General features: G+C 30.9%; 1 protein-coding gene across 4 annotated transcripts in view; it reads right to left on the minus strand.

The window, feature by feature from the left end:
- Window positions 1–8,950: 8,950 nt before the first annotated feature.
- Window positions 8,951–26,690, minus strand: part of LOC139490915 (protein lin-28 homolog) — a 52,484-nt gene continuing 34,744 nt past the window's right edge. For all 4 annotated transcript variants that reach the window (XM_071278054.1, XM_071278053.1, XM_071278052.1 and 1 more), the window contains exons 3-4: window positions 13,482–13,654; window positions 8,951–12,725 (exon numbers count right to left, since the gene is read on the minus strand). In XM_071278054.1, the coding sequence (XP_071134155.1) occupies window positions 12,539–12,725; window positions 13,482–13,654 (360 nt within the window). In that variant the 3' untranslated portion in view covers window positions 8,951–12,538. The remainder of the gene's footprint in view (window positions 12,726–13,481; window positions 13,655–26,690) is intronic.

A 26,690-nucleotide genomic window follows, 5' to 3' on the forward strand; every position in this document is an offset into this window, starting at 1 on the left:
GAGACAACAACCAGACAAACAAAGGGCGGAGAAAATCCGAAAGCCAACAATTGGTCTTCCCACAGCTGAAAAATCCCGCACTCAGAGGCGGGCTTCAACTGCCCCCTACACAAAATGTGTACCAGTTCATGTATGTATGCTACCGAGAAAATATCACAGAACAAGTTTTCAGCTGGTATAGCCTTTATCAGTTATGTTTATACCTTATATCTAAGATTTATAAAACATAAAACATTCAACACCATACACATAAAAAGAATAGTCAATATCTAACTATTGTGTATATGTTAAAGTGACAGCACTCCAAAGACAAAAATAACCAAAAACGATATCAATAAATGAATAAAAGGAGACGTTTCGCATTAAATACAAGCAAAAGAGTTTTAAAAACAAACAAAAAATCCCCAAAGTCATGTCATATAAGACAAAGACAATCTACATTTAAGGGTAGAAAAATCATACTGTTTCGAATAATTATTATTTTCAACCTTCGATATGGTTAGTTGTTACCTATTACGAAGGCCTTGTGCCTTTGAGATGATGAATACTCCTATGCTTCAGGTTTTGTCAAGTCAGTGTGTGTCGGCATATAATGTAGTTGCATGCATTCCTACATTTTAATTACTAAATATATATGATACGTTTATTAAAATTGGCGAAAAAGAACTATCTTAAATTAAGAAGGATAACCAAACATTTGTCAATGTTTTCCTTATTTTGTCAAAAGTTATCTTTCTTACCTTAAGATTAATATATATGTGCAATTCTTGATCAAGCGCCATGTGCTATTTTTTTAACGGAAATTTGCTTACAAGTTAGTTTTGACTTAGTCAATTTAAATATTTTATACAAAACTGTACCTTGATTTGCTAATTTGATGGATAAATTGGGTAGAAACTTTAAGACATTTGCTCAAATTATCGGCTTCTTGGACATTTTTATCCCTTCGACAGACATACATGTACATACTATTTGTCTAAAAATAAATACAAGCGGGTTTGGGGAAAATCATTTATAAATGCTTCTTATAGATAAGTATGGTCCAAATTTGTGTGATAATTCTTTGGAAATAATTAATTTCACCAAACTTTTAAGTTTCATGATTTTAGAAAAACACGGAAATGTTTTTGTTTTATATTTTTATCTAATTTAAAAAAAAAAAAAAGGTAATTGGTTCATTACCTGCCCTGTAACTGTATCGTACGTCCTTGTAATTAGAGTATCTTTTGGTCGTTAATTTTATGATATACACCGTTACATAAGAGACTTATCTTTTTTTTTCAGTAGTCTAATGCACAGTCAGTCTAATGAACAGTGATATCAAATGTTTGCTGAATTTAGCCATTCAAGACAATACATTAAATTTGAACATAAGGGTAGAATTGTAGTTGTGTCCCTGTTTGATTAAGTTGATGATAAAAAAAAATCGTTTCTCTAAACAGCATTCGCGGAAATTCGTTATTTAAGAAAATATATATCTGCATACGGAATTTACTATAGCATCGATTACCTTTAGTCAATAACTAATGTGTTGTTCAAGATTACTAAGTAAAAATAATGATTATAATCCTATGCAAATGTTTACTAGTTTCTAACTTTAACCAACTGAACGATATTGTATCCTGCATCGGACATTTTCATACACTTTGCAAGACTAGTCTCAAATTAGCCTGAGAATGTTTGCGTGACTTGAAATGTAATTGTTATTATAATAAAACTCTTCTGTTTGTTCATTTAGTTTTCCAGGTCACTAACTACTTTCTTCTTAAATTGGAAGGTCATACGAAAGCGTTCAGTAATGAAATTGTTAATATAATTGATGTTCAAAGATCAGGTGTAATAAATTCGTCAGAATTTGTGTTTAGTGAAACATATTGATTTTTTAAATACCTTCGCCAAGCATGAAAACTTTTAGGTCTTTCAAGAAACCATAAAACAAGTAATAAGCATCTCTCGCATACGATAGTTTCGAAACCGATTCATTTTTCATATGCAAAAGACTATAAAAAGAAATCATTAAATTGTATATGCCTGAATTCAAAAAGAAGTTTTATGTGGCATGTATAATCAAAAACTGACCACTGGACAAAGGAGACAGATGCGTGTCCGGGTCATCAGCAGTGCAGCAATTATGGCTTCCTGTTTGTTTTGTCTGGTCAGAGGTATAATAAGATGCAAAGATCAAGCAGACGATGCACATCTGTCTCGTGACCAGTTGTCTTCTGCAATGTCCATCGGTAATTATAAGGAACTTTTCAATCATAAATAATGACTTGAAAGAATTTATGTTGACACGCGTCCACTGTTAAAACTTTCTTGACAGTAATGATTTTTTTCAAAGAAAAATTTACTGAAATACGCCCCTCTTAAGAAAATGCATATTTCTTTCTGACATATCGTTTATACTGAGTAATTGTCTTCTTTTCGTCTGTATGCAAATCTTTATCATTTATAAAAAAAAAAATCATAGAGCCTTGTGCTCGACATCTGTTTAATTTATTTTTTTTAAGTTATTTATATTTTTTATAATCATAATATAGCAGAATTGAAATTTAAGCAACTAGGTGTCTATGAATATTTAACGAGATATTTAAGCAGCATCGAACAAGTGATTTTCTAAATATATATATTTAGTTTTAAAACATTTCATTCTTCAATATCGACATCGTCATTACTATGAGTGAACTTTGCAATAATTAGAAACATGTTCAAATGTATTACAATACCTGTTCTTTTAGGTAGTTCCTGGTTTGAAATAAACATGCCTTACTTGGATCTTTTGAAATGGTTGAAACCCTATCAAGACTTTCATGTACGCCATAACTGATGTTCTGCTTGAAAACAAAAATTGACATACAATTGTATTTCGTCTTGACATTTTTGTTCAATCATATCATATACATGTAAATGTATAATGCATTTCACCTACTTTGAAATTATTGTCAAGTTTTATAATTAATTTTTTTTAGAATGGAACTTATGATATAGAATATTATTTATTGACAACTTTGAAAGTAAAGATAATTTAGATAAGTCATGTTATATACGTTTCCATACATTTAGCTGAATTCTTCTATAAATAGTTGATTTTGAACCGGGCAATAACTTGTGAATCATTCAATCAATGCTTTGTAAATTTAACACGGTGTTACTGATATAAACAAAATGGAGATCAAGGTGAGCTAAAGATTTGAATTGCGATTGTCCAATATCATTTAAACATTCAACTTTGATTATTCTCTTTATTTCAAAAGATGGTTTAGGTCAGCTGTAATTTTCTCTCGTTTTATTCTAATGGTTGCTGAAAGTATGAATAACCATTATGGACAAGTATCATTATGATGACAAAACATTTCCGTTTTCAATTTGCTATAATAGTTCGTTCTAAATATGCGTGTAATATTCCTCTATACGTTAAATAATCGTCAAGCCCGTATTGACCACGTAGGTTTTGCAAGCTGAATAACCAAACTAAACTCCTTTTTTTTTTCTCGGAAATGCTTCTGCCAAGTCAGGAATATTGCAGTTGAAAAACAAATGTTCTGTTGTTTGATGCAGTCGAGCGTATGTTTTTTTATATTGTCAGCTTTATGGACTTATCACTTTTTAATTTACCTTGAAGTATATTTGTTAATAATTATTTTATAACGTGATAGGCAGTTTAAGACCAAATATGATACGTTGTCAAAGAGACCACAATCCGACCAAAGAGCAGAAAACAACCGATGGCCACTAATGTGTCAACACAGCGAGAAAATCCCGAACATAGCAGCAGGCTTCAGCTGGTCCCTAAACAAAAATGTGTACTAGTTCAGTGACATACTAAACTCCAAAACATGCAATTAAACTAAAATTTGAAGAAAAGGTTTAAAAATATTTAGTGAGATCTCAACCCTCCACTTTATCTGTAACCAATGTAAAATACACAAACGCACAGCTATACGCACAGTAACACTCAGTTTAAAAGAATTCCGAGTCCAATGTCAGACTAGATAATGAAAGAAACTAAACAAATGACAATAATACATAAACTAACAACGGACTATTAGCAGTTACTCACATGCTAGCTCCAGACCTCAAATAAACTGATTGAAAGATTATGTCTTCATCTTTGCTGAGAGTTATGAATATGAGAAACAATCAAATAAAAAAAAAAGAAGATTAAACACATAAAAAAAAACACGTTTGAAAGTCGAAAAAAACACTTTTTCCCGATATGTCTCAGTTTGACGTCGCTAAAATAACAACATCCATATATGTGTTGGAGTTTGATAAATAGGGATGTTAAAACGCTATACGTATTCTACTGATATTAATTTTGCACTCTCGACTGGCATATTTTGTGTTTGTACTATAAATATATAGCAGAATTCATACACACTTTGTGAAAAAGACAAACAGAACAGATATCTTGCATAGTTATTAAAGTTCACTTTTAGATAGTTTGTTTTTATAGTGATTAAGTTTACAAGACAATGTTGACTGTTGTACCCCTATTTTGACCTTTTTTACCTGTTTGTTTTGTTCACACGTCGTTGTCAATGTAAAGAAATTTTATGCGACTGTCATACAAGTGAGAGGTTTAGCTAGCTATAAAATCAGGTTTAATCCATCATTTTCTACATAAGAAAATGTCTGCACCAAGTCAGCAATTAATAGTTGTTATCCATTCGTTTTGTGTGTTTGAGCTTTTGATTTTGCCATTTTATTAGTGACTTTCCTTTTTTAACTGATTCTGTCTCGAATTAGACGAAAGGCAACATAATGTTTCAATTGTAATTTACTTCTTCTAGTTTTTGTTCTAAATCAACCTTGTGTACGCCAAGGACCCAACTTGCCTATTGTATATTCATTTATTTTAATGATGATCAATTTTCGTGGATATTTGATCTCACTGCTGTTAAAAAGACTGCATACAAGCCTAAAGAAAATTCGCTCTTCAGCCTTTAAATTGGTGGTTCACCTTAGACCCATGAAATCCACGAAAAGTGGTACCCCACGAATAGTAATGAATCCAGTGTATTATTTGCCATTTGGCTTTAATGACGCGTTCCATTGAAGGTGATCTCTGGAAATTGACCTACACTGTCAAATAATTTGTTTTTACGTTCACCTCAATAACATAAACGGCATATTTTATTTTTAGTTCAGATGCACATTTCGACAATCAATGTCTATTCAGTGATGCTCGATGCCAGCATATTTAAAAATCCAAAGCTTATAAAAAAAAAAAAGGATGGGCTATAAACCAAAAAGAAAAAAAAGTATAGCCAAAGCCGTGAAAGGAATCAGAGCTTTGCATGAGGGAGACACATTTCTTTATTTCAAATAATTTCAATAATAGCACACAATCCGATTTTTCATGCCAGTACCGAAGCAACAGAGTCATCAATACCACATACATTTTTGCTTGTCCTTGAATCTAAAGAGTTTGCCCCTGGTGTTAATGATCCTTTATCTCGTATGAATCGTTTGATATCATTCTTAGTTGTTATGACAAGGGGTTTATAGTATACACACCATTAGTTTTACACTGTGGATCAATTCATTCATTTTTCATATCGTGATTGGTTAAATATATATCAATCAAAGAGCTGAAGAGCTCTGAGGGAAAAGACGGCCATTGTTTCAATTTTTAGGGGGGTATCTTTTGATAGTCTACAAACAAAGAATGAGCAAAAGAACAACTAAAACATATAGAAAGGCTAAACATAATGAAACTAATTGTTGTTTATTGTTATTTCATTTCCTTAGTGAAGAATTCATCATAGAGACAATTTGGACCAATGAGAAATGCACCTTCTAAATCAAAACATTTGATTAAAGTTGGGAGTTAATTATCTAAAATTCAATTGAATTTAACAACTACTACAATATATTTTTCTCAATTTTTTGTGACAGTATTCTCAAGAAAGTGAGGACTGAAAAATCTATTCAGTTTTAATTTTCCATTGATAAAGTTTCCAATTACAACTCTCATCACAGGGATACATGTACTTATAAAATCAAATATGATTGATATAAGCTGTGTGAAGTTTGTTTCCAGATCCCATATTTTGATATATCTGTAAAATTCATGAATAAATAGCTTTAAAGGAGCACTAGCTGTCAAATTCATTGTAACCGATTTGACTCAAATTCTCATATTTGGTTTATAACAATGTAAAACATTTATCCAAACTATCAAAAGTCTAAAATAAACAGTTTACAGAGCATGGGGTAGATAATATATAGGTTCGTTTCGTGTGTATTTTAGTCCAGACGCCATCTAATTAAATATAGATTTGACCTCAGATGACCATATAAGCGATGTAAACAAAAATAAAGATGCGAATAGATTAAACCAACACGTGCAATTGGATTTTTATAGGTCTGTTTGATTTTATTTTATAGATTAAAAATAGATGTTTCTCATTGTTTTTAACCGTATAAGAATGATTTTATGTGCATCGAATTAGTAATCAAATGATTTACCGTAGTTTCACTTTCATTGTTGACATTCTTTTTCTTTAAATAACCAGTACACGTAGAATGCATGCGTTGTCAATCTCTAGCTAGGGGTTAACTTGAAGTTCATATGAATACCAGTTAGAATTAGGTCGACTTATTCACTTGCAAGTGAATGAGTCAAAAATTATGTTTAATCGCTTATTTTAACAAAAATTAAAGCAAATTGATTGCTAAAAGCAAATCATTATTTCATTATTCCAATTTGATTAATGATTCAATTTGATCTAAAAAAAAATCATACTTTAATTTTTTTTATATATCGTAGCTAGTGCCCCTTTAAACTTCAAAAAGCAATATTTAAAAAAAAATGAAAAAAAAATGACCACTACAATAATTATGTTGGTACGCAAAATTATTTTTTAATTGATGACTACTTATCATATATATATTTTATGTGACATTTTTAGTGTTCAGATACATTAACTTTCATTTTAGTGGGTAATTACTCATCAATTGAGGTGCTCCTTAATTGGAGAAAGATTCTAAAAACATAACTTTACAGAAAGAATGAAAACTGCAGTTGCTCTCCCCAATCTCAATAGGTATAAACTACAAAAAGCAACATTTATTTTTTTTTATTTTTTTAACCATTTCAATATTATGTTGGTACACAAATTTTTTTTTATATAGAAGACTACTTATCATAAATTAAATGTCACATTTTAAGTGTTCAGAAACATTTACTTTGATTTTAGTGTATAATTACTCATCAATGGAGGTGCTCCTGAATTGGAGGAAGATTCTATAAACAGAACTTTACAGAAAAAATGAAAACTGTCGTTTCTCTCCTCAATCTCATGTATCCCCATTGACATTGTTTACCGCGAAAGTTGACCTACAAATTATCTGATTACAGCCTCAGATTAAAGCATTGCATGTTGGTGTGTGAATGATCTACACTACAGCAAACATCATTAGGTTTACATTTAACAAATACGGATTTTAAATTAGTATACAAATACTGTGACTGGTTTTTATAATGAATAAAGGATATCCCTGCGTGGCATTCCAACAATGACGTCACTAGGTTAGATATATTTAGAATATTTCGTAATACCGATTTTTCCGGACTGTAAAAGAAACGTATACAGTGTAAGGAAAAGCTCAATATACGATAATTTCACAAGAAACAGAAGGGAAATGTGTATAAAATGTATTTAAAGTCAATCTGTTCTGCTTGTCATCAATTTCAGTATGACATTTTGAGGGGGTTTCCAAACTATCAAAACAAAATGATTGACGTGAGGGAATAATACTCTGGCCAACCCCATTAGGGAATTGACGGCTTGAAGCCGTCTTTCCCCAAAAACTGTATTATTCCCATCAGGAACCATATATATCAGAAATGTATGATACTACCTTTCTAATGCACAACAGTTTGTGTTCGTGTTCATGGGGAGTATGGCTCACCAATCTCAAATAATGAATTGTTGAAACATCTCTACAACACGTATTGTGATAATGTTCACCCCTTAATCGATTATATTCTGAAATGCCGTTACAAATCATTTCTTCTGCCTTATACATTTTGGGTTGATACTTCATCCTCGTCTCACCCATATCTTATCCAAACATTCGACAAACACATTTGTTATTGCCATACCAATATGTTCCGTGTACTGCAATGTGTTTTTGTACGTTTTCTTTATGGAGATATGTTTCTCTTCATGCTATAGATAAAGGGGAGGCTTTTTTTTACTTAGTTCTACCTAGTTATGTTTCCTGTAATTTTGTAAGGATATCAACGCTCATCATTGGCCAAGATCTTGATAATCTGCTCAATTGCTGACGTTGCTGCATGATTTAAGATGGACTTTTTGTTTAAATGTACGTTAAGCTACATGTAGCTTTAAATGACAATTGAATACTCTTTAATACTGTTTTATAAAACCATTTAAAGAATTGTCATCTGTTACAGTAATTATATTGGTTTTGATGCAGTGTTTTTGGTGTCATTGACTTATATACCACTCATCTCCATATATTAATTCGTGTAATGTACACAATTGTTTTTGTATTATGTTCTGGTGGGGAACATGAAGCATTCATGAAAATACATCACTGCTCATTTAATTTGGGAGTCAATCATCACTTTATGATCCACATAACTCATAAGGGTGAGCATTTACAGGAGCAGTGATGATGCTTATGGCGTTGTCAGTTTATTTTCGACCTATGCGGTTGAATGTCCCTCTAGTATCTTTCGCTCCACTTTTATTATGTTATGACTGTTTGAAAAGACAAGAAACTTCAACTGAACTTAAAAAGTATTTCCTCCAGATACATTTTAAACTATGGAAATTTGGCGAATGGATACCAATTTACAGAAAGAAAATGCTGAAGCTATCAAAGCATATAAGTATGTATGGCTTTTTAAACTAATTGGTCCAAAATAAGATTTCAGAATGAGTGCCACTTTGAACAGTAATAAGTTGTAATATTTACATATGTAAGTTTATTAAAATATTTTTCTACAACAAACATCAAAGCTTTGGAATTGTTCTAAATATATTTTGGTAAAATGTTTTGATCTAATATACATTCTTTGGAATTGCGCTCAATAAACAGATTGGTTAACTTTTAATTACATTAAGATCAATATAGCTATCTTAATACTTTAGAAGAAAATACGAAACTCAATTCCCGAAGAGATCAAATAAATAAAAACATGAAACTATTCTGATTTAACTCTTCCAATGTAGAAGTTCATTGTTCTTATTACATGGATTGCTGCCCCTTAGATGAAGTTTAGTTTTGTATCAAGGTAAAATATAACATGTAAAACAAATGGCTACAAATAAGAAAAGAAACAATTCCTTCTTTTCTGAACAAAGTACTACGTATTTATTTACAATTATCTGCAATAATGCCGCAAAATCCTTTAAATTTACAAAAAATGCAAAACAAATAAAAAATGAACATTGTTTCAATAATGAAACATATGTATAACGGTAAACAAAACATAACAAATAAGTGGAAAACTGTAGACAATGTTTACACGTACAATGTAAAAACAAGTACAATGTAAATGTAAATGTACAATGTAAATACACGTACAATGCTAATACATGCACAATGTTAATACAACACGTACAATGTAAATACACGTACACACAATTTCCCTGAGAAAAGAACAAAAACTGTGACTGATTAAAAATAATAAAAAAAAATGCATTCGTATGTTCAGCTTTTTTCAAATATGTCAAATTGACACTGGAAAGAGTCATAATATTAAATATTCTGTCTATGTACATTTATGTGTCCTAATGTTATCTTTGTCGTGTTCAAAAATACTTTTTTATTGAGTTCTTCATTACAAAAATGATGTATAATGCAGCTCTTTTCGTGCAATTTTTATGCCAAATTTTTACAACAAAACCAGTAAAATGATGGTTTTTTTTTTATATTTGACATTAAAATCAGGAAGAATTTGTTTTTAAACTTTTCTTTGCAGAAATGCTACAGTGTTCAGTATTAAAATAGATTCAATTACTTTTTGGCATTTTCTTTTGATTTGTGCTCTTACCAATAACGTTTGAATGATTTAAATGCATTAGTAAAATAATTTGATTATATAGGCATATTACAAAAAAGTAACTTTGGAATGGATACATACGAGACCACTTTTTTAATTTGTTTTACCACTTAAATCTGGAACACATTTGACAGAGTTGTTGGTTTACCTAACATGCATAATTATCAAAATAGAATATGTTTTGCCCGTCTTAAAAATAACGCATAAAGAAGTGATATGAACAAATATATACTCTCCTATAGTTGAAGCTTCTTCTTTTTTTTTCTTTTTTTTTTTAAAGATGTTGCTATAAAAATGTGGATTCCTATATCAAAACATGAAGCAATTACAGAAATTCCATATTCAAAACAAAATGATTCACAATTTAACGACTTGTTATATCGTTAAAATTATGATCAGTTATAAAACAACCCATATGGTTTGAATTAACAACATAATGAATGAGGCCGTCAATACTCTATTTAAACATCTTTTCTTTACTTTTCTTTTAACCCTAAATTGTACGGTTTTGATCTAAATATTTATAAAAAAAATAATTAAGCCCTATAAGACATATATATGTATTCAGGTTGATCAGTGTAAACAATAACTCCTGTGCATTTGGTTTTTATTGATAAAAAATATTGAAATATTAAAGCGCATACAAAAACTATACAAAACACAATACCCTAAGTACATAAAATAATTGATTTTGAATTGTTTGATAAATCTCCTTGATGACTAACTTAACTCGCCCATTCTTAACAGTGCATTTAGAATGACAATGAAAATGAATATAATTACCCGCCATATTTATTAAAATTATACAAAAAAATATTTGTCTACGTGCAAAGGCAAAATTGTAATCTAGTGAAACACGTTTGTTTTTACTTTTTTGGCTTCATACATAAAACGTTTCATATTGAAATAATTCAAGTTAATGATTATATACTAGTATTTACAAAATTTTATTATTTAAACTTCAAAAATATAAGGAAAGAATTTTTTTTTTCGTTGTATCCTCATATTGAACGCGCCTAATTTTGTATTAAATAAAATAAAGAATCTGTTTCTTTTTTACCATTTAAAATATTATTTTAAGTAGTTAAGAAATAAAATACACATGATTAAAATGTTGCCTTGACAACTCCATTATAATTTTCAATGATTTGACATTTTTGTCATGAAAATACACACTTATCACAAACGTAAAATATTTGATTTATTTGTTTTTTGTTTTTACACTTGTCATTTTCCCCATGACAAGTATCTCAGCACCAGAATTGTTATTTTGTATATTTTTCAGTAACAATATTTTGATATATAAATAAAATTTAAAAGATGTATTCACCTAATGTACTAATAAATGATATTTCCACCTCCTCATAAGATTTCGTTTCCCCTTCAAGCTGCCATTTAGTAAAATACTGTTTTTCTTCTACTTAAATGTTATTCCCTTCAAATTTTCTCGCCATTTGAATATTGATTTTGTTTCTTCATAACAATCTTAAAAAATTCGGTCGTTTGTCTAATATCAAAGAACAATATGCATTATGTGTCTTTCTATTATTAACTATTATTTAAATTGCATCAATCATAGGCAATTATATTTTATGGAAAACATGTTTTTTTTTTGTATATTTCAAATATCGGTAATTGACGGATTTGCATTCCTTCCTTGAACTAGAAGCTTAGATTAATTTCAACATAATGGTAAAAGATATACGAACCTTACAAATAATAATTAAATCCAATAAAACTATTACACCCTATTGTCATTTTGTCCAAATAAAGAGTGTAGGATACTAAAACACCTAGTTAAACAATTCTTTATGAATGCTATGAAGGAATCAAATCTATTTCTGTAATATTTTGTAATTTGTTTCTCCTTGTTTTGTTAAAAATACATTTTGTAATGTCTGCTTATATTCACACCATATTTTGACACAACTCAAGACAATACCAAACAAATCTAAACCAACAAATAGTACACTATATGTGTGTGGGAATAGGTACACAGGAAATACATTAAAAAGTATCAAAATAAATGACATCGTGTATTTGTACGAAGCAAACTGAACAATTAAACTAAACTGATCTAAACTTAAAACAGATCAAAAGAACAGATCTATAATAAAACCTGTACACGACAAGAACAAATTCTACATCTTAATATTTGCAAATAAAAACACCAACTCTTTGGTGGTAAAACTATTTGTTCATTTCCCGTAAATCTACAGTCTATATATACGAAACAACCAAACTACTATACTATTATACAATTAACTATAACATCTAAATACATTCATGAGGTAGGTTGGTTGTCATTAGTTAATAATATCAACAAGTCACGACAATTATTAAGACAATTCAATGCTTTAAAAATTATATTTCAATTCATTTTGATTTTTAGCACTCGCATAATTTGAGATTAAAAAAACCCGTTTCAATAGAATATATTACATTGCAACAATAAAAAAAGTTAATAACGAGTGGAGAGATTCAAAAATGAATTCACGGACTAAGTCCATTTCCGTTCCCATTTCCGTCACCATTGTGTGGTACCGGTAATGATGGATCTCTCAAGGGACAATCCGCTATGAGATGTTCTGTTGATTTGCAGCTGTGACACCTTTTTGGTAAAGGCCCATGAGGACATTTAGAAGCTATGTGATTGCCAAAATCTCCACAATTGTAGCACCTAATTCAAAAGAAATCAATAAGGTTCGACACAATATATATGTTTATAGCAGTCATAATTATAGTTGTACAATTCTGTTAAACATCATATTCAATATCATAATAACTTAGTTGGTAACTTAGAAAACTCGTGTTAGTAGTTGTTTATTTATATGTTTTGTTGATTGATAGCGTGCCAATTATGTCAGTTTTTATATACTTTCTTTTAAATTTCTTTTTTCGGTATTTTTTTATATGATTTGTTTTCTATGTTTAGTAAAAGGTAAACTTGCAAAAATACCAAACTACAAGAAAAATTCAAAACGAAAAGTACCTTATTAAATGGCAAGATCACAATCTCAAACAAAAAAAAACAACTGTCACATTCCTGACTTGGTACAAACATATATGCATGTAGAAAATGGTAGATTAAAACCGGGTTTTGGTTTTCCTAAAATCACAATTGTTGTGCTGTATTTCGTCTTTATATATGTGTTTATAAAAATCTTTGCTATTGACGTACACAAAAATAGCCACTTAGTTATATATGTGTATGCCATAAATGAAAAAAAAAAAATTTTGAGATTTAGTTTTGATGGTCCAATATCTGAGTAAAAAAACTTGAAAGGAAAAACTTTGTACTTGAAAGCGATATTTCTGCCTCTTTATCAGTCTATAAACATTACAGATCGTCTTTGTCTTTCCTAGTTAAATTGTCAACAAAAATTAAAAAGATGTCCATGTTCCTAAGTATGTATTTTCATATATTGCTACACACCTTATTTTCTTAAATTTCTTTCGTGAAAGGGGTCGTCGTGAACTTCCTTTACACTCCGATCCGCCTGGTCCGGCGACAAAAGTAGCTTCCACACCAAGACCAGATGGTTTAGCTTCGAATTCGCATTCTTCGCCATCATCCAAACTTCTAAAGCCGGCCTTATGGATTACACTCTGAAAAACAAAAACGTCATTATTTTATATATCAATAAGACTTATTACTTGCAAACAATTCTCCTTTCTCACACGTTATTATGAAAATATCTATTTAATATTACAGAAAAAAATCTAATTATGTTACCTACATTCCTCACATGGTCACTTATAATAAAGTCTAGACATGGTCTTCTGATTATGGATTTTATAAACAATAAAGCAACCATTAACGGAATAACAGAAAAGGTTGAGCTACTACGTAAAACAAAACTGGTAAAAGAAGGATCATTATAGGAAAAAAACAGCCTATAAAATTATAAAATCACTTTGCATGATAAGCGTATGGACATTACTTTCAGAAAATATATTTGGTGAAGAAATGCTGACATTAAAATCAGACAAAAGTGATGATGAATAGCAGAAACTTACGATAGGAAGTATCTAGTTAACTTAAGTTTTTTCACATTTGATATAATGAGGTACAGTTCCACAATTAATCATAACAATCGCATTTACAAATTCTTGGTGTTCTTATATTTTTACAAGAAGGAGAAGCACTAAAGTGCAACAAAAACAAACGACAATGTAACACACAAAGAAACGAACTATAAGATAACAACTGCCATTTTCCTGACTTTGTCCAAGACATTTTAGTAAAAAATGGTGGGTTTAACCTGGTTTTGTGGCTAGGCAAACATCGCGTCACACAAACCGTATACAATGTACATTAACGATACTAGTAATTCTTTACAACATGTGACGATAACGAATTTCATTTAGGACAACAAACAGTAGGACAAGAATAATTAAATGGTCTTTCGGTCATTTAACATTACTCTGTTCTAGAGTACAACATTTGTAGTTCTGATAAAAGAAAATCAGAATTGTGATTCATAGATTTCGGTGGATGCGTGTCTGTTTGGAATATGATTTGTTTTTGATCTTAGGGAGGATAACATATAAATAAACTCATCATAGATACCAGGACTAAATTTAGTATATACGCCAGACGCGCGTTTCGTCTACAAAAGACTCATCAGTGACGCTCGAATCCAAAAAAGTTAAAAAGGCCAAATAAAGTACGAAGTTGAAGAGCATTGAAAACCAAAATAAAGCCTTAGTTAAGTTTCATAACAGAAACTTCCTATTTTTCAAAACGATTAGAATACAGCTTAATGTTCAAAGTGTAGTTTATTGATTATGTTTCTTCAAATTATAATAATGTTTTCCCAAAATTGATCTAAATAAATATTTTCAATAAAAGGAGAAAAATTCTTGTTGTTACTGTTAAAAGAATTTAAAATATACATTAAATTCGAAATACAAAATATTTATTATAAGTTTTTTTTTTGCAAATAAATTATATTATGAAATAATGGATGTAACTATTCCTTGCCATATTGTTTAATCATACTTTCGACTATAACTCACAGTGTTGTTCGTGAACAACAAAACACATTTTTTTTACTGTTATTTTGCTAGATTTATGTCATACATTCTCCATTTTACATTCGAGATTATAGATTTATAATAACCACCACCCAGCAACATCAATTATGCTTATATTCGTGTCATCACTGATCGATTTTTAGTGGACGAAAGACTCGGAGGTTTATTATTTCATCTTCTAAGAGAAAATAGTAATCGATACATCCATACTGACAGAAGTTTCTGCCGTCTTAGTTTTCTCTGTCTACAGGCTATTGTATCATCGTTGAATACATTTCAGTCAAATCAACACCCTTTGTAATGGCTTAGCCGGGGCACCAAATTAAAAAAGATGTTCACAGCCCGTCCTTTAATTAAGTTTATCAAAAGTGTAGTGGTTCGGTATATTTGCAAATTATTTCCCAATAGACAAACAGAATGAACACCAAAAATAAGACAGAAAAGAAAAACCGGAATGTGTAAGAAAAAAAACGTCCTCACTCCTTTTAAAATTTTATATATTTCATTTCATCGCAATAATCCATGTTGAAAATCAAGGCATTTTTATTAATAATGTTGACAGAAATATGTTTTTGTATTGATTAATAATACTGTATTTTGTAACATTATACCAGTAAAGGATATGTCAACAGAAATAATACCTATATATAGTTAGCGTTAAAATTAAAACGAAAATAGCACCTCATTATTAGTTGTATATATCGTGATCGAGTTACATTTGTTTTACGAATCAAACTGCCATCTGGTGCATTTTTATAGACTTAAAAATCACAAAAAAATCTCAAGGGTTCCACGGAACCTAGTGTCTCGTCTACTCTTTTTGTTAATCGCAGGCTCAACAAAAATGGGGAAATAAATCAATCAAATATTCCTGTTGATACTATGTTTTGTTTGTAAGAAGCTTCTGTCCAAGTTTGGTAAAAATCCAGGATAGTTTATGAATCCAATAAATGTTGAAAAACTTTAACAGCAGACTGAATGTAATGTTAACTGGAAGAAAACAAAATTTCCTTCTAGATACTAGCTTTTGATCATAAACAAACTTCTGTCAAAGTTTGGTACAAATCAAAATAGTATAAGAAAGTAATTAAAATTCTAAAATTTTTAAAAACAGATCTAGAGGAATGTGTTGATTCTTGGCAGAAAATCTAAGTCCATTTAAAAGTAAAATACGGTTTACAAAATTTACTTCTGTATACTATCTTATGATCATAAACAAGCTTCTGTCCAACCCAGGATAGTTTAAGAAAGTTATTAAAATTTTAAAAACTTAAACCACAGAGTGAATGTAATATTTCCCAGCAGAAAAACTAAGTCCATTTAAAAGTAAAATACAGAAAATATGGAATTTTATTTTTACAAAATGTACTTCTGGATACTATCTTATGATCATAAACAAGCTTCTGTCCAAGTTTGGTAGAAATCCAGGATAGTTTAAGAAAGTTATTAAAATTTCAAAAACTTTAACCACAGAGTGAATATTTGTGGACGACGCCGACAACAACGGAATGTAGGATCGCTTAGTCTCGCTTTTTTGACTTAAGTCGAAGGCTCGACAAAAACGGAACTCACAGGAGTATTCAAATAGCAAAAACAACAGCTCAAACACATCAATCGAATGGATAACAACTGTCTTATTCTTGACTTGGTACAGGTATTTTATAATGTAAACCAGATGCTCCACAGGGCACAGCTTTATGCGACCGCAGAGGTCGAACCCTGAAGAGTTGGGGGCAAGTATGGACACAACATTAATTTGTGATTAAATAGTTGACACAACATAGGTTTCTGACACAGAATGTAGCATATTAATCTATTGCAATAAAAAATCATAATATCTAATAAAATTTGTAGATTTAGCTAACAAAGTCCTTATATTTGTATAAAGTAACATTCGTTTATAGTGGAATACTGTTTTAACGTTGAATAAGCTACAATTAAAAATTGCTTGCTGGGCCCTCTCTGTGATTACCATTATATTACGTTGGTTCATTTCCCAATCAATCTGTCACCAAGGGAAGATAAATTAATCGATTTTCGTTCATAGTCTTTTTCAAAAATGATGAACGGTTCTTTATATTGGTATGTAATCATTTTAAACGTTTCAAATTTATGAAATTATATTCGTACATCAATGTTTTTGATACACCAATAACAAAAACTGAAATATATTGAATTGATACATTTTGTAATTATTCAAAATTGTATCAGACACCTAAACTTAATTATAAAATAATGAACCTGTTAAGGGGAGAGAATACTCGCATAACTTTTTCGAATTGGCACATAATACAACGAAATGTCATTCTTGCATACAAATGGCACATCAATATAATTAATTATCTGCGAAATCGTCCCCCACCTTCAATGATGAATCTAAATTATAAATATAACCAAAAGTTGTTAATCTATAGATAGTTAAGACTAATGAAAGCTAACCCAATGTAAAAATATTTCTTTGCAATTTTTTAAAACTTCCTTAGAAAAATACTCGAGCCACTTGACTTTCATAGCTTAAAATTAACATTTTTACACAATATTTGAATAAAGTAGTTGAAGATTATTCGCTTCTCAAAGTGTAAGACGCAATAAAAATCGTATGCTTGCACCATCCTACCGAAATACGGATTTAATTAAGTCCTGAACATTTTGACATTTCTTCGTATATTTTGAACAAAACCGGTTTTAACCAAATCACAAGTACGTGTTAAGATCCGACTAAATACCTATTTTCCTATATGGTCAGGTAAAGTTGCTACAGAATGAATAAAGTCTAAGAACTTAAACTTAAAAAATTCAAAATTTTAAATTGGACGTTTACTTATTATGGTCCAATATCAAAAATCTAAATACATGGTTAGATTCAGCATATCATAGAACCCCAAGAATTCAATTTTTGATGAAATCAAATAATGTTCAATTTTAGACCCTTAAGACCTCAATGTGGACTAATTTGATAACCGGGCCCAAATATTAAAATTCTAAATACATGGTTAGATTCAGCATATTGAAGAACCCCATATATTCAATTTTTGTTGAAATCAAACGAAGTTTAATTTTTGACCCTTTGGACCTTAATGTAGACCAATTTGAAAACGGGACAATACTGTGCAATTGAATATTTCTTGCTATAGCGCAAAACTGTGCAATTGAAAATTTCTTGCTATTGCGCAACACTGTGCAAATAGATATTTCTTGCTATTGCGCAATACTGTGCAATTGAAGATTTCTCGCTATTGCGCAATACTGTGCAATTTAAAATTTCTTGCTATTGCACAATACTTAATATATTTTGGACCCCGATTTGAACCAACTTGAAAACTGTGCCCATAATCAAAAATCTAAGTACATGCTTAGATTCAGCATATCAAAGCACCTCAAGAATTCAATTTTTTATACAGTAGCTTTTTAAAATTAGCTTATTGTAAACTTTCAGTTGTTACACAATCACTTTATTAATCGTGGAAATTCAAAGATAAACATATACGCAAATAATCAGTATTTTGTTTTTTTTAATAAAAGTGTTAGTGCTAGTCATCTGGACTTTCTATCATACGAATTAATTTGAAATTTACTCGCTTAGAAAGAGGCAAACCTTATCAAAGTAAAAACAAATTAAGTATGAGTAAAAAGTCACCTTTTTCAGTCTTAAGTTGGATATATTAAGGTATTTTGTCCCATATAAATAATTTAACAAACAAAAACAAAAGGAGAAAATATCTAAAAGAAAGGCAACATATACAAGAGGGAAACTCAAACTCATTAGTCGAAAATAAACTGACAACGCATGACTAAAAATGGAAAAAACCAACCAGACAAACAGTAGTACACAAACCGGAAGATAGAAAACTAAAGACTGAGCAACATGAACCTCTTCAAGACCAGGGGTGAACGCGGGTGCCCCATCTAAAAAGATACCTGACCAAAATACTTCTTATGAGATGTCCCTTTTAATAGACAGGCAATCATAGCAACACATATAGATTTTTTTCATGTGTTCGCCTTCTTTGGTGTAAGTCATATATTGGTTATTCTATAACTAAAGCTATTCTAATAACAATGCATCACACAAGATCAAAACCCATGAGTTCAACAGATGCTATTGTAAAAAAAAGTGTGATCACTTAACAACAGAACGTATGTTACACATGAACAAAAAAATGATTAATACAAAAATTTAAGAGACAACTTGTTATTTGCCTATTAAAATGTTTGCTATGAGCATTCCATGCGAACGTCAAACAAGAAATCACCAATAAACAGCAAAATCGATACGAATTTATGACCATTATTTAGATTACATGATAACTTCATGCTTTCTATTACCCCCTTCGTTATGTTAAAATTAATCTACGGCTTCAGTTTCGTATTTTTTTGTAGAAAATACTGCCTACGAATAACCAACTTTAAGATTTCTGCAAAATAAAGATCCAATTTTTCAAAAGATTTCCCTACCACTATTATACAGTCCGGATATATATCCCACTACAATGACTACGGATATACTCTTTTATCGCGAGTCAAAATGAAAGAGGGACGAAAGATACCAGAGGGAGAGTCAAACATATCTGTGACTTACCATAGAGTTTTTGCTTAGTTCATGAGGTATACGAAATTTCCAATGTGTAGGTAGAGCTGGAACAGCTAATGTTTACAGTGCGCATGATTATTATTAAGTTTCTGAGTTTATGTGATGTTATGATGTAACATTGACAGAATGTATAGTTAAATTGAAACACTGCAGCAAATTAATATAAATTAACAGCCTAAGACACGGATTTATATTCCATATCTATTACAGATCATTACAAATACAGTGATCGCGAGAGTTGAAGAAATGAAATCGAAATTTAACCATTAGAACTCTTGTTCTAGTTTCTTTCCTGCAACAGGCACTTTTATATCGAGAAAAAATCTAAAAAGGTGAAAATGCTATAGAATATTGTACACGACCAATTTAGAGATATCTGAAATGTTTTCCCTTACAATTACTATGGGAAAAATCGTGTTTAGTATTGTAACAAAAAAAACCAAGCAATCTACACCCATATTAGGCAATACTTTTTTTTTATTTGACGACGGTCAGTTTACTTTATTACTAATTTTCCAATTCTTGTCTGTAAATGCAACGTACAAATACAGAAACAACTAAACAAGGTAAAAATCAAGTAATCCTTCATAACTTTTCAGAGTTAACATATTTAACTAGCCGTGTTACCTTGTTAATATATAGGTTGAAATATGTAAAATATAAAATATGGGTCATACAAGATTTATAAGATGCTCTAGAATGCGGTAATGTATACCGAATCAGCACTTATTGGTAATTTACATATTGTACATGTTGTATCATATGTGTCTAGTTAAGAGATCAAACATGGGCAAACCAGTAGACTGCGAAGATCTGCATTCTTTGCATAATCACAGTTGCAGTGTGTCTGCACATTTATTAATTGGGATAAGAACTATAATATTGTATTAAAAAGTAAAATCACAAAAATACTGAACTCCGAGAAAAATTCAAAACGGAAAGTCCCCAATGTAAAGTTGGTAGTTTTTGTGGTTAGTATAGTTTATGAAGAAACATTTTAATTTAATCATGTCAAACTTTGATATATAAACATTATTTTAAATATAACCATATAAGATTGTTTATGAATTAGATCAGTTTCTGCCAGGCATCTGGCGAAGGCAGATATAATTTTCTACCTAGTAAGAAGTATCTACTATATTTGTTATAACTAATCGGATTCTGTCATATTTTATCTGTACAAAGTCAATAATGTCCAGAATGGAAAATGGGAATGTGTCAAAGAGACAACAACTCGACCAAAGGACTGAAAACAGCCGAAGTTACCAACGGGTCTACAACACAGCTAGCAAATCCCGCACCTGTTGGCGGGCTTCAGCTGGTCCCTGCTTCTCGTTTGAATTGTTTTACATTGTCTCATCGGGGCCTTTTATAGCTGACTATGCGGTATGGGCTTTGCTCATTGTTGAAGTCCGTACGGTGACCTATAGTTGTTAATGTCTGATTCATTTTGGTCTTTTGTGGATAGTTGTCTCATTGGCAATTATACAACATCTTCTTTTTTATATCATCATTTACAGATATCAGGGTTCAATTTGTACTTGCGACAGATTCGCATTTCGTCCACAAAACACTCATCTGTGACGCTCGAATCAAAAAAGTTAAAAAGACCAAATAAAGTACGAAAGTGAAGAGCATTGAGGAACCAAAAGTTCCTAAACTTTTTGCCAAATACAGCTAAGGTAATCTATTACTGAGGTAGAAAATCATTCGTATTTCAAAAATTAAAAGCTTTGTTAAAAGTTAATTTATAATTATAACCATATCAATGATAATTCATGTCAACACAGAAGTGCTGACTTCTGGGCTGGTGATACCCTCGGGGATTAAAGACTCCAACAGTGGTATTGACCCAGTGTTGTAATAAACTTATCATAGATACCAGGGTTGAAAATTTGTATTTGCGCAAGGCGCGCTATTCGTCTACAAACGACTGATCAGTGATGCTTGAATCAAACAAAGTTAAAGGCCAAATAAAGTACCAAGTTGGAGGGAAGTGAGGACTGTTTTCCATAATTTTGTTTTAGATAAATTCGACTGAAATATATTCTCGGATTAACATGTGAAACATTAATGCTGGTTATTATATGCAATAAAACTTGTATTGGCTTATTAGCGTGTTATTATCATTATATCATGGTGGACATTTTAAATATATTTCCAAGATGTAGTGGGTTTAGATATAATTTAATATAAAAAAAAGTCATATAATTATTATGTTACACTAAAAAATATCAGCATCCATAAAAAAACGAGAAAATAATACATGTAGATGTTGTTACTTTAGAAAGTGTGCACTTAAATTGTATGCAATAAATATTAACATAATTAGGTAACCTAGATACTATACATCGCACGTGGAAATCAGTTGACTTATATTGTTAGAAAAAAATTAGCAACTCAATTCGACGCAATAAATATGAACATAATTAGGTAACCTACATAATATTCATCGCACGTGGAAACTAATTGTCTTATGTAATGACTCGAAATTGTTGTTGATGTTAATGTGTGGAGAATTTCTTCATCCCAAGTAGTAAATAAACTGTACTAAGGAATGTTCTGTGTGTAACGACTGTTGAGTCTTCGTGTACCCCATATTTGTCTTTTGTTTCTACCCTACCAACAAGCTAGATTCATGGCGAAATAATCACGAATCTGTACATCTCATATTAGATAAACCATTTCAGTGATCAAATTGTCCCAACTATAAAAGCTTACTATCGTTCAGAAAGTGCCTCTACAGTCCTATACAAGAAGCGTTGTCGATTAAGCAAAAGTGCACTTTCAATTAATTCACACTAACAACCTAAATAATACACCCTTTTCATCTTAAAATACGCAAAATAAAGTCTGATCTACGACATCTACGATTGTATCGAATTATCATATTCAGACCAAACAAAAGATTCGCGTTTTAAAAATATTAGATTTCAAATACATTTATAATTAAATATCTAAAAACTCATTCAGTTTGTGGTCAAATGTGTAACCCTTCAAATGATCATAAAAAATGCAGTGGTTAGAAAACTACATTGCTCATCATTACAATAGAAAATGAAAGTGTCGAATTATACGACATAATCGAGAAGGAGCGGTTCTAGGGTTTGAACCGGGTTTTTCGTTACCATTTTACATTTATTCTCGAATCTTGTGTCATTAGAATTGTGATCACTTTTTTGTATCTGATACAACAGCGAAAACATTCTTTTTGTTTTGTTGAAATAAATCTTTTTTCATCTTGTCTTGTGCAAAGTAATTTGTTGTCAGCTCTTACCAGATATTTTATTTATCTTAGAATACTCGTGCCCATACCCAATGAAAATCAAAAGGTCGTCCTATTAAGCTCATCTCGGGACAAAGTCACCAGCACTATTGCTTTGCAGATGCGAATTGTTTTTGAATAAATATTATTATATATAAACAATATAATAGACATTGGGGAAATGTACTCAACAATAATACTAAGCTTATAATTGTTTATTCCAGACATTATTTCCGAACTCGAAGAAAGGCGCATCAGTGATGCCCGAATAAACCAGATGTTCCGCAGGGCGCAGCTTTATAGGACCGCTGAGGTCGAACCCTCAGGGGCGGATGCAGGAATTTTCGAAAGGGGGGGGGGTGCTAACCCAGGGCAAAGGGGGGGTGCAAAACATATGTCCCGATACAAATGCATTGATCGGCAAAAATAAAGGGGGGGTGCGCACCCCCGGAACCCCCCCCCCCCCCCTGGATCCGCCACTGACCCTGAATGATTGGGGCAAGTATGGACACAACATTCTAGCTGGATTCAGCTCTGTATTTGGATTGTTATTAAATAGTTGACACAGCATAGGTTTCTGACACAGAAAGAATGTGGTCTAATAAACTTTTTTTTTTTTGCTTTTGAGCAATTCACTATGATGTTGAATATTAATCCTCTCAAAAAAAATGTTTAAAGAAATTTTCTTTTTAGTTCTGAAATCTGAAATGAGAAAAATTGAACCATCCCCTTTTTTCACCTCCCCTTTCCCTTATTCCAAAACTGGTCTCAAATCAAATTTCTAATGGAGTTAACAATAATTACTCATTTAAATACATCATAAAATATTAAAATATAAAATGTCATACAGTCATGGTTAAAATCAATATTAATTAATAAATGGGGAATGTGTCCAAAGGGACACAGATGATGCCCCCGCTAGCATGTAACGTTATAAAGGGACATAACTCAAGAACTGTAAAAGTGAAGCTGCCAAAAATTGAACTTGAACTGAGTTTAGAGGTAATAAGCATTATATTCACATTTCATTAAATTTAGTTGAGACAAACTCAAGTTAAGAGAACAGAAACGAAAAAATTCTTCATTTGTTCCACTTGTAAAGGGGCATAACCCTAGAATGGTAATCAAAGTGCTTGTATTCACTGAATGGTAAAGATTGTTTTAATTCATTAGTTGGTAGTAAAAGTGAATATTGCATTGTATATCGTATATAGGTGTAATACCACCAAATCATGGAACGTCACATCCGTTTGTATACGAAAGTAGGTCTAAAAAAATATTCCCTTGAATTTGATAGTTGTAGAAAATTAACCCTGCATTTCAATGCACTTAAATTTTTTCAGAGTCATAAACATATATGTTGGTGTTTGAAAGCATCATTCTTTTTTTATTTGATGGTCTTATAAAATATTTTGGAAAGTTAAGGTTACATAGTTACCAAAGCAGGTAACCAGTAAAAAACAGTGTAAAAATTGGGTTGTTTACTTCCGGTGATGGTTACTTTCTTATATGCAATGAAATGTAGTGTGAAATTTTCACTGTAGCACTGGAAACGATTAAACTTTATACATGCAAAGTATTTCTTTGGTTCAAATAAAGGTAAATACTGTACAATTTTTTTAAAAGCGCCAATTTAACAAAGACCAATAGGGGAAAATCAATGGTGGTATTACACCTATAGCATTGATTTGAGTTGATTCAACTACTATTCTGGACAAAGAAAGATAACTCCAATTTTCAAAGAATATTTCATAAAGCATTGGTTTTAGGTGATTCAACAACCATTCTAAATATAACTTTGAAAGATAACTCCAATTTATTGTCTTGAAACTACACAAATGCTTGTTTTTGGCCCCTTTTTGGCCCTTTATTCCTAGACTGTTTGCTTCATAGCCCTTTAAATATACAAACCTTCTACTTATGGTAATAAATATTGTGGTACAATTTCAGAACAATTGAAATACCTTTACACAACTTATTGTCCTGACACTAGATAAATGCTTGTTTTGGGCCCTTTTGGGCCCCTTATTCCTAATTTTATGGACCATAAACCCCAAATTCAATCCCAAGCTTCCTTTTGTGGTTATAAACATTGTGTTAAACTTTTATTGATTTCTATTTACTTATACTTAAGTTATTATCCGGAAACCATCCGTCTTCGGACGACGCTGTCGACGACGACGAAGACGTGATACCAATATACGATCGCAAAAATTTTGCGGTCGTATAAAAATTCAATATAAAAAAGCGAATCATGTAAGAAGTTGTAGAAGTGGATTGAGGACCCGAAATTCGAAAGGTTTTGCCAAATAAAAAAAGGTTAATCATTTCCATGCATTTTCCATAGTATTTTTCTAAATTATATTCAATTAACCATGCTCTCTTGACAGTTGGACCTAAAGTTTGTATTTAAACGAGATTGTTCTTCGTAAATACATTTGTAGTTATCGTAGAAACAACTTTGCAAAGAACCATAATGTTTCAAGAAATGATAACACTGAAATCAGTATCATCCTATCTTTTTGTATCTAAGACATTTATTCCGAATTTGGTAGACTGATATTTTAACTAATCGGAATTTTAATGGAAACTAATTGGGCTGCTGCAATTGGCGACTTGTTTTTGAAAAAAAATTGTGTTCAAGAAGGGTTAATCCATTTAGCATTTTTAGAATACGGAAAATAAATGACCACAAACTTGATGGAAACACAGAAACTCCAGAAGCATACACGATAGGATGCAGTGGATGCATTTCCAACCATACGAATTTCAAATCTTAAACCACGAAAACATGTTTCCTGTGAGTTCAGAGACAGACACATCGTATTGGTCGACCAATACGGATAGCCACCGCTAAATGTATATGCGTTTTCGAACTCAGACAATCATCCTATTTACACTAGAACAACATTTTTTTGTTGTAGAAGTACATCCTTTCTTTAAGACAAAACATAATTAGCCTTGTCAAAGAAAGGCAACAGAAGTATACCGGTGTTCAACAGTAATAAATCGATAGAGAGAAAACAAATCCGGGTTACAAACTAAAACCGAGGGAAGAAAATAAACTATACGATGACAAAGGAACAACAGGAACACTAGAACTGAAGAAATACAACAAAAACAAAAGCCAACATACAAAGAAACGAAGTTATTTCAAATCATGTCATCTCCCGGTTAGATATATTTATGTTTTCATATAACAATATTATTTCTAGATAATTCTCATAAAATTATATGACTTAACACAAGGATCTCTGAAATGAGGATTCCAATCTTAACATTACCTTTGCCCTCTAATATGACAAGATATCTGTATTAAAATAATTATATTTACGTCATCAAATGCTCAAACAGTATACCGATGAAAAACAATAGATATCCACAATACCCAAATTGCCATTGTCACGAATTTGTTGACGAATACGATTTTTCTATGTAAAAACACCATAGAAACATATTTCCCGATCTGAGAATTGAAAATTTAAAAACAGTTTTATTTGTTTTCATTTACCGACTATGTGTAATTTATCAAGGTTTATATATTAAATTGTTTAACGACATTAGGACATCGGTAAACTTCTTTTTCCTTTTATTCAAGATGAAAGCGATCAACTACACAGATCACCACATGTGTATTAATAAAGTTAGTAGTTGAAAATAGAAAAGTTCTCATAATTTATCTTATTCGGATGTGCACAGTATTTTCCGGTAGCCATTGAACAGTTAAGTGGTTTTTTTTACAGCAATTC

This window comes from Mytilus edulis, chromosome 10 (genome assembly GCF_963676685.1).
Source record: "Mytilus edulis chromosome 10, xbMytEdul2.2, whole genome shotgun sequence".
Lineage (NCBI taxonomy): Eukaryota > Metazoa > Mollusca > Bivalvia > Mytilida > Mytilidae > Mytilus > Mytilus edulis.